This window comes from Protobothrops mucrosquamatus, unplaced genomic scaffold (assembly GCF_001527695.2).
Source record: "Protobothrops mucrosquamatus isolate PMUCROS unplaced genomic scaffold, P.Mucros_1.0 scaffold894, whole genome shotgun sequence".
NCBI classification, from domain to species: Eukaryota; Metazoa; Chordata; class Lepidosauria; order Squamata; family Viperidae; genus Protobothrops; species Protobothrops mucrosquamatus.
The window spans coordinates 57274-67713 of NW_015387148.1; the positions used below are offsets into that span (position 1 = coordinate 57274).

General features: G+C 40.0%; 1 protein-coding gene across 1 annotated transcript in view; it reads left to right on the plus strand.

The window, feature by feature from the left end:
- Nucleotides 1-9852, plus strand: part of LOC107290435 — a 25960-nt gene extending 16108 nt beyond the window's left edge. The window contains exons 6-11 of the mRNA XM_015819315.1: nucleotides 1118-1193; nucleotides 1916-2068; nucleotides 4365-4573; nucleotides 5565-5656; nucleotides 8829-8935; nucleotides 9460-9852. Of these exons, the coding sequence (XP_015674801.1) occupies nucleotides 1118-1193; nucleotides 1916-2068; nucleotides 4365-4573; nucleotides 5565-5656; nucleotides 8829-8935; nucleotides 9460-9828 (1006 nt within the window). The 3' untranslated portion in view covers nucleotides 9829-9852. The remainder of the gene's footprint in view (nucleotides 1-1117; nucleotides 1194-1915; nucleotides 2069-4364; nucleotides 4574-5564; nucleotides 5657-8828; nucleotides 8936-9459) is intronic.
- Nucleotides 9853-10440: the final 588 nt, after the last annotated feature.

Consider the following 10440-nt stretch of genomic DNA (forward strand, 5'->3'; position numbering starts at 1 on the left):
AAGTAATTTTAATGGGAACACAGCAATCAATATTTGGCTTTTAATTAGGTTTTAGTGGGGTTATTTTGTGTATTTTTGTATGATTTTTTTTGTATCCTGTATATTGTATTTGTGTTTTTAATATGCTGTGAACCGCCCTGAGTCCTACGGGAGAAGGGCGGTATACAAATTAAATTAACCTTAACCTTAACCTTAACCCAGGGAATTGCAGGGTTCAGTCGCTCCTCAGCCAGCTGCATCATTTAATGGCCTGCTTCCAGCCCAGGAAGAGCAGGAGTAAGGGTCATTAAGTGAGGCCATCTCAATTAGTGGCCATCACCACCTGCAACATTAATGGGCAGTCTCCAGTACAGTCATAAATCAAGGACTATCTGTATATATCCTGCCCTGAAAGAAAGAATCACCGAAAACATTGTCGCCATCCAGAATTGTCTAGAAGAACTGGGTTCATGGTACCATAAGCTGCTAAGAAGTTGCACAAAAATGGATGTGCCACCTCTATCCTAGGTCTGCCACAGGTCACCTATGTGACTAAGCCTATCGCTGTACTAAATGCTGGCCTGAAAACCAACTGAAATGGATCTAGTTAATCTGCTTCCTGCAGGGTTTCCTGTAGCAGCAGTCTGGCCACATTCTTAACAATATTTCCCCAAAAAGGAAGGTTGGATCCAACTACAGGTCACTTCCCTGACCATTCTCATGATTCAGGTGGGGCCAAGATAACAGCACTTTCTCAGGAATCACTAGTTCAAAATCATCCCATATCATACCACAAAGCTAAGCTCCAGGTACCTCAATTGAACTTGTCCAGTCAGAGTTCAGGCTGGAGCAGATCGGTGTTTTTATCTCCCAGATGACCACAATATACCTCATAGCAGCCATGCAGATGGTCCTGTGGCCTGTCTCTACCCAATAGGGACCAGGTCACCAAGATAGGGCCACTGGGAAGCACATAGTAGACACAATAATAGTGTCACATTTCACTATTCTCATTGCTTTAAGATACTGCAAATCCTAACATGGGGTTTACCCACTCCAGTCAGACTTATTCTGAGTTTTCTTCCAATGGTGCTCCAGGTACCTCTAGTGTTTCATCACTTTCTTTTCTTTGTTTCAGGGGAGATCTCAATTCTACTGTTGAAGACTTATGCCAATTTTCTATGCCACAATATGCCTGCGGCTTTGTAGAAAAGGTATCTTTTGGCTATTAAATATCTTCAAGAAAGTGATTTCTTATTTACCATTTTGAAAGCTCAGTTGGACAGCATTATTAAGCACTCAGCTCCAAGGTTTATCTTAATTGACCAGCCCTGGGAATGGATATCTTAGGAATTGGTTTGCTACAAGTTTGAAAAATCTATTTTTGGAAAACTACCATTGATTCAACAGATCATCATTATTTAGAAAATTATAAGAAAGGATATGGCCAGAATAGAAATAAAGAGCATAAAGAAAAGAAGAGAGTTTGGGTTTCACAATGCAAAAGGCAATTGGGAGGAGATATCCTGTTCAGGATAACATCTGGAGAAAAAGAAATTACCCTACACACACAAATACATGCTTTAAACAAAAAAGACTCCATAATTTGCAGTTTGCATTAGAGAAATAAAAATCCTACTAGAAAGAAACAGCTTTTCCAATGAAATCTCAAGCTCTGTAGGGAAAAGTGAATGAAAATGAAGACAAAGGAATGGGGTATATCTCTGTATATAGCCAAAGCAAATGGATGATAGTATGGATGAAAATGGGTGTGTAAGGCACTAGACCCAGAGTCACCATTTGTCTCCAACCCCACTGGACATTGGTGACGACTTCAGAATTATGAAACTGGATATTTGAGGCTTCTCTTGATATTTGTACATTTCTTTTTTCAGTGAAAATTATGCAACCAACTAAAAGTGGTTTTGTGCTTCAGGTTTCCAATCTGACCTCAAAAAAACTGGTCTCCATTCTCATGTGCTCTCTGAGGGACCCTGCCACCCAGCCTGATCAAGAGGCTTTCTTGCTGCTTTTTGAAAGAGTCAAGCTCAGCACTTTGCAGGATGCTCTGAATCAGATCAGCATGGAGGTAAGGTGACTGCAACCAGGGCCATCAGTGCTGATGGGGGAACATTTCTGCCAGTTCCTGGAGACTATGCTGAGCTTTAAGTTTGTTTCCCAGTTTCTCAGTTGATTGTTTGTAGGTGAGGAAGTAAACGCCTTCCTCAAATGAAGTTTGTGGCATCATTTTCTAGCATGGTACAAGCAGTGCAGTATATAGGCAGGAAAATGGTAAAGGTTCACCTATCTATTCTAGAAGAGTTCAAATCACCAGGAACAGATGGGTTACATTCCAGGGTTCTGAAGAAGCTGGCAGATGTAATCTCTGAACTACTGAACCATATCTTTCAAACATCCTGGAGCATCAGGGAACTACCAAAGGGGGGGGGGGGAAATGGATCCAGGAAACTATAGACCAATCAATACCAGAGAAGATCTTGGAAAAAATAAGCAATAATCTGCAAACATCTATAGGCAAGCAAAGTTATAGCCAGAAGCCAACATGGGTTTGTCAAAAGTAGATTGTGCCAGACAAATCTTACTGCATTCTTCAACAAAGTGGACCAGTGAAATGCTGTGGACATAATATACTTGGACTTCAATGAGGAATTTGACAAACTAGATCACAAGAGAAATATGCAATGAGGTACCCCAAGGTTTTGTCTTAGGTCCAGTACTCTCCAACATCTTCATAAATGATTTAGATGAGGGGATAGAAGGGGAACTCATTAAATTTGCAGACACCAAGCTGGGGGGAATAGCCAATACTTTAGAAGATAGGCTCAAGACCCAGAAGGATCTTGATAGACTTGAGCACTGGGCCCTATCTAACAAAATGAAATTCAAGGTTAGAAAAGTAAATTTTTACACCTAGGCAAGAAAAAACAAATGCACAGATATAGAATAGATGGTACCTAGCTCAATAGTAGTAACTGTGAGAGTGATCTAGGAGTCCTAGTGGATAACTATTTGAATATGAATGAGCAATGTGTTGCAGCCACAAAAAAGCCAATGCAATCCTACGCTGCACTAACAGAGAGATAGAATCTAGATCCGGGGTAGTCAACCTTGGCTCTTTTATGACTCGTGGACTTCAACTCCCAGAATTCCTGAGCCAGCCATGCTGGCTCAGGAATTCTGGGAGTTGAAGTCCACGAGTCATAAAAGAGCCAAGGTTGACTACCCCTGATCTAGATCATGTTGCTCCCTTCTGGGAGGAAATTTCGAAGTATTTCTAGTAGGACTACCCAATTCTGTAATAGCTTTGTTCCCTATGCTGTCTGGTAAACTCATAAGATTCCTGTTTCTCGCCATGCACATGTATACATAACCCGAACTAGACTGTTGTTTCTCTGTGTCATATAATATATGTGGGTATATGCATAATTCTGTATTTATTCATTTATTTTTGTCATATTTATGTAGTGTCTATCGGAGGTGGTGACCCTTTGAGAGCTATATGAAACGAAATTTCATTTTTATGTATGCCAATTAGTATACATTCAAAGTGACATTAAAGTTATTATTCTATTCTATTCTATTTCTATGAAGTGTTAGTACCACTTTATAATGCCTTGATAAGACCACAATTAGAATACTGCATCCAGTTTTGGTTGCCACAATACAAAAAAGATATTGAGACTCTAGAAAGAGAAGAGCAACACAGATGATTAGGGGACTGGAGCAGTGGTGGGATTCAAATATGTGAACAACCGGTTCTCTGTGTAGATGCTGCTTCTGGAAGTCCATTTTGGGTCTGGGCAACAAAAAATTAGCTACTGGTTCTGCCAAAGTAGTGCGAACCGGCTGAATCCCACCACTGTACTGGAGACTAAATCATGTTGAACGGTTGCAGGAACTGGGTATGTCTAGTCTAAGGAAGAGAAGGACTTGGTAGCACTCTTCAAATACCCAAGGGACTGCCATAAAGAAGAGGGGATCAACCTATTCAGGCACCCGAGGGCAGGACAAGAATCAATGGATGTAAACTTATCAAAGAGAGATCCAACTTAGAAATAAGGAGAAATTTCCTGATAGTGAGAACAATTAATCAGTGGAACGGCTTGCCTTCAGAAGTAGTGGGTGCTCTATCATTGTAGGTTTTTAAGAAGAGATTGGACAGCCACTTATCTGAAATGTTATTGGGTTTCTTGTTTGAGCAGGGGCTTATATTAGAAGACCTCCAAGGTCCCTTCCAACTCTATTATTCTGTTTCATTGGAAATTAATAAGAGGGGGCTTTATTTTCCTTCTGCTTTCCTGTAGCATACATAAAAGCAATCAGTTTGCCCAAAGATACTCAGATTAATGGACCTGCTGTTTTAGATCTCCAGAGACCAGATGTTACCAACTTTCAAAAGATTCTTGCTGAATGCAGCATGGGAAAAAATTAAGACAGATCCTTTAGTATGGAGTGCTGGCTTCCTCTCCTCTTGGTTCCAAGAGACGATGCATTCTTACTTGACAGATGTGAACACCAACATCTTAGACTGCATGACTCAAATTCCGATCAGCTGTGATGGCTTCAGAACAATGTATGTAGCAACTATTTGAATTGGTTTTTTAAATTATTTCTTATTAAAAGCTTTTACCCAGCTAAAAGACAAATTCAGAAGTATAAAAGAAAAAAGAAAAAAGAGAAAGGAAGAAGTGCAAAAAAGAATAGTTTAAAAAGGGGAAGAATAATTAAGCCACTTTCACCCTCCTTTACCAACAAAATCATTCCCCCTCCTCCCTCCTAAATGTTACAACAATCTCCTCAGCCCCTGCAGCCATCTGAATGTTTGCCACTTTATATAAGACTAAGGGAGAGATGACAGATACAGTTGTACAAATTTGATTTTTGTTGCTATCATATGACTCATTTATTGAATATCTATGGGATCTATATTTCAATTTTTTTACCCACAGATGGCTCTTTAGATAGGTATCTAAAAGTTTGCCCACTATATTACAATGCATTTTCAGGCTCATCACTCTGAATGCAACAATTTCTGTGAAGAATTTGCCCTTTGTCCTGGTGTGCATGTCCCCTAAGCCAGGGGTGTCCAACTGTGAACCGGCACTAGTCAGCGGTATGCCAGCAAACAAGCGAAGCCCCATCTGCAGGATGCAGGCAGCATACAAAGCCACGTCCCCTTTGATCCATGGGAAAACCTCTCTCCACGGAACCAGTTCCTGGTGCCAAAAAAGTTGGGGGCCGCTGCTCTAAGCTAACCAAGTTCCAAAGTGCACTGCAAAATTCAGAAAAGTATTAATTTCTATACTCTTTGTGTTGAGGACATTTGCAGAGGCATTTGCAAATTATGCATAACCCTCCCATATATTCCAAATAGTTGTCTAGATATTGCAGACAAAATATAGAATCTACAGTAGAGACTTAGTGCAGGCTAGAATTCAGATGAAACAGGTGAGATGGGAACTAAAATTCAAATCCTAAAGATCACTATCCACAGAAGGAATGTTTGTAGCATATCTATATTCATTGGATATGCACATTTTGATTATTTTTCTTCCTTTCATTAGTGTCCAGGCCTTAGACAGTGTGTACCCTGACATGGATAACAGCACAAGACAGTTGGTGGCCAGCTGGATTGGAAGATTCCTTACTGTATTCCGTAAGTGGAGGAGTGGGAGACACAGAGCAATGAAGGGCTGATTCACATTTGAAATAAGTTATAATTCCATGAAAAGCACAATTTGGTCATTAACACACCTCAGCCTATCTTAGAAATAACTTCCTATGTTTCATTAAGTGTTCTTCACACACTGATTCAGGAGACTAATATAAGCAAGCCACTAGTTCCCTATTACCTGTGAAAAGGTCCACTTCCTTAATAAATCACAGGTAAATCAAAAAATTTAGCTGCTGGAATTCTTTTTTTTTTTTATAATAAAATTTTATTGATTTTTATAATTAAACAATAAGTAATATGATGCATTTATAACACAAACACACACAAAGAAAAACAATCCAACTCAATACATTATCAGAAACGCTCGGCAGTCCCCGACCTGCCTCCGCCCTCATCCACTTGCCTTTCCTTCCTGCCTCTGACCCACAACCTCTCCTTCTTCCTCCTTCCCCTTTCTACATCCCCCCTCTTCCTGGCCACCTCCTCGAGTGCAAGCCGGGGTACCAACCGAGCGTTTCCTCTTGTCGATACAATTATAACATATGAATACATCAATTTTATTTTAATACTTCTAAACCCCTTCCCCCCCCTGAGCTTCCCAGAACCAAATACAGGACTAAAACAAATCATTCCAAATCTAACTTACAATTTAACTAAACAAATATAATACTATCAACATATACCTACTTTAACTCTAATAAGGCAATTAAATTAATTAAAATTAATTAAAAACCAATACATCTATTCAAAAGCTATATAACATTTAATCACTCCATACATCTAATATAACCTATCCACCTTCAACATTTAAACTTTACATATTTTTTTCCTTGCATTTTACACTTAAATTTTCCCTTCACTTTCTTCCCTCTCCAATCTATACTTTCAATAAAATCTTAAATCAATACCTCCTGCTTCACAGCTGGAAAAAAAAATAAAAATAAAATCCCAGTCTTAATTTTTTACCTTTTTCAGAAAAAAAAGAAGAAAAAGAACAAACAGTTCTTTACAAACATATAAACTAATTTGTTCCATTTCCATAATAAAGTCTCATTTCCAGCATCTATCCATCTTTTGGCTGACAAAGCTTGTTAAGCATTCCTTGCATGTCTGTGGCAGCTGCTCTCTTTGGCCTCGCCCCACTCACTGGCTCCGAAGGCTGTGGAAATGTTATAGAAACTATTTCTTTTTGTTGCTGTCTCTCCTTACGCCTATAAGCAGCACGGGTCATCCTTTGCTCCTTCTGAGGATCTTCTACAGATAATGACGACATGGCCCCAGGCAAATCCACAACAGGTTGCTCCATCAGATCTTCCTGTGCTTTAGGTGTCGATGATGACGACATATCAGCTTTCAGGACCGACATATAAAAATCTCTGGCTTTTTGAACAGAATTTAATCTATGTCTGGTCCCTGCAAAATTTAATATAACACCCAAAGGAATTTCCCATCTGAAAGGTATCTGCCGCTTCTTTAACTCCTGAGTCAAGAATGTAAAATCCTTTCTTCCTCTTAAAATCTTAGAGGGTATTTCTTTTAAAAGTATAATATCTTGTGTGGCAATTTGAAACCTCTGCTGATAAAAAAGCTGTATAATTTCATTACGACGTATTCTTGTAGTAAAATGAACAACCACATCTCTAGGTAAATTTCTTTGACGTGCAACCCAGGAGTTCACTCTAAAAAAATTTCTATTTCTCCATAAATCACCTCTGGATTGCAATTCAATGCCCGGGCCAAAGCTGTCACCACTTCCTCTTTAAGTTTTTCTTGTGGGTCCTCTGTAAGACCCCTGATTCTCAGAGCAAATTCTAATTGTTTGTACTACATTAGTAACATATCATTTTGAAAAGTTTCCACTCCTTCCTCTACCTTTTCAAGTCTGTCCTCCGTTCCCTCCATTTTCTCCACTAATTCATCCACTCGTCCCTCTACCCGATCAATGTGAGTGGCAAGTCCTTGGAAAATATATGATAAATTTCACAAAGTTCCTGATTTTTCTTATCCAAAAGTTCTTCTGTTTGTTTCAAAGTCTGCAATGAGGACTTGGCTAAAGCCTCTTGTAAATCTTTGAGTGTAATGGAGAGAGGAGGTGTTGCTGGGGGAGATCTAGATTTTTGTTGTTGAGTTTGCACCACAGGAGAAGAAATAGCTGTTTTGGACAACGCAGGAACAGTACGTTTTGAAGCCATTCTGCCAAACTATTTTTTTTTTGAAAGTCACAGCAAATATAAACTTAAAAAACTTGATTTTAAATTAAAAAAGATTAAAATCCTTTAAAATCCACAACCAGAAAGAAAGTGAAAGTTTTCCTTTTGTTAAGAAGAAGGAATGCTTCCGCGGCCATTTTCTTGTCACTTTCACTTATAGCAAGCAAAAAATCCCAAGGAAATCTTCGAGTTAAAGTCACTTTTTAACTAAAATAAAGATCCCCTGTCAGATTCCGTCTGTTTCAAAAGTTACTCACAAGCAGCTACAATGTAACAGCAGTGGCGGCGACGTTTGGCTTCGCTCCGAGGAACGAAGACACACCGAGCTGCGGAGAAGAGGTTAGGACTCTGGGGGAGTTCTCCCTGGGGGGACTAGGGAACTCAACCCCTATCCCAACCAAACTCACTTTCTCCCCTTCGCCCAGGGAGAAAGTTCCGAGCCGCAAAACAGCTGATCCGCGCTGTTTTGACGGCTTTGACGCAGTCCCGGGCTGGTGGCTAAGAAAAAAGCCTCCCTCGGCGGCGCCTCGCCACAGGAAGCTCCTAGCTGCTGGAATTCTTGTGGTGAATTTGCTCAGACTGTTGCTAAAGAGAACTATGTGATACTTCTTAAAAAAAAATATTGATTCTAAGTGCCTGCCAAGGAGACTGAGTATCTGCTTTTGAGTATATGCTTAAGTTACTTAGGTGAGATGGATGGTGTAGAAGTTTAATAAATAAAATGTGCTCCATTGTGCACTTCACTTAATTTGGAGAATCTGGACCAGTGATCTCAGTCTCAGCAAATCTAAACTGTGAGAATTCCCAGTAATCAGGTGGATGGTTGGTAATTATGGAAATTATGGCCCAATTACACAGAAAGGTGCTCTACTAAACCAAAAAGTACTCTACCAACATCAGGTCCCCTCCAATTTCTTTTTATATTCCTTTATATTGCCTTTCAGGGTGCCAGAAAAGATCACATAAAGAATGGATACAAAACAATTGGAAGAGCTTTCAAAATTATGCCTCCTATAATGACTTCACAAAGATCTGGAGTGGTTTTGATGGGGTAAGGTTGTTTTCTCTTCAATGTATTGCCCTTTGATAAAGAATTTCAATTAGCAAAACCTTTTGCACATGCAACAGATACTATAACACTAAATAAATACTGTGAGCTTCTTGTCCTAAGGTCAAGGCACTCCAGTCACATACAGAAGTACTGTGGTCTGTTTTTAAAGAGATGCTACTTCAGCCAAAGTGAAAGGTAATCTCAGACTCACTTGCTCTTAAAAAAAATCAACAAGAATTCTGCACATGCTTGGAAATGTATGGAAATAAATACAAATTATCATGAAAAAGAATGCTTATTTGTATCTTCATATCAACCCACTGGGCCAATCCATGTTCCTTAACAGTTCTTGGCACATATTGGAGGTATTTGATCATCAAAATAATTATTTTGCTTTTATGCTCATAGGTCACACAAGACAGCCAACTAGCTATGTTTCTCTTTAGCTACTGTAGTTCAGCTTAGCCAGTGAAAGTTTCCCTGGGGTGCACCATTCTCACTCTCTTCTCTTCATGTCTTTCTAGTTTGCTGCTCTCGATGTCCTTACTGCTTCCCAGCTGTCCCAACTGATTGTCACTCATGAGGTCCTTGCCAACTTCACCCTAATGGAACCTGTTGCCAAAGCCCTCAGCAGCCAGGATGTCCTTTATATAGAGGGCTTCCTGGATGAGTTGTCCAGATCACCACTTGACCTCCTGCTTGACCAAAAAGCTGCGTCTCTTGCCCTGGAGACCATTCTGACCAAGATCAACCACAGCTTTCCTGATCTTTGCTCACCCTCCCTGAAAGACCTGTTCCAAATCAAACTTGTGCGCTTGCTGCCCTTTCTTGATACCAAGATAATGATGCTGTTTCCAACTCAGATAGGCTGTGTGGACTTCCATGATATGTAAGTTTGTTCAGGTTTGGAATGAGGTGTGGGGAGTCAAAAAGTCAAGATGGTGGCTATGATGAAGCTTCATCTTATTTTTAGTGCTCATTGCATGTGTAACATAGGTACAAATGAAGTGCCACATTTTGCATGGTTGTCATACCTGCCCCATTCTGATCCCCCAGGGAAGTAAAACTTGTGATTCCATTTGATTAAAGCTAAAGGTACTTTTACTAAGAGATGCTGATTGCAGTAGAGTCAGGCAGAATCTGAAGTTCCCATGGATCAATACAAAATTAACCCCTTGATTTCCCCAGCCCTTCCCCCATAGTCCATCTGTGTGTAGCCAATCCGGCACCGCTGACATGTTTTGGGAAGTGCTGAGGTATTTAGGTTGGTGAAATTCCATTCTCAGGTTAAACGTCCTTGAAGATGCCAGCATGAACCGAATTCCAAAAGGCTCTGTTCTTCTTCAACTGTCAATCCCCCCTCCCAATTTCCTACCATAAAAGTATACATTTCTATTACCCATTTGCTCCCCCTTCCTTTCTCCAGTTCGTTGATGTCAGAATGTCAGCAAGGCGCCAAGCCAAAGATGGTGGATCTGACATGCTGCCCCACCTTGACAAAAACA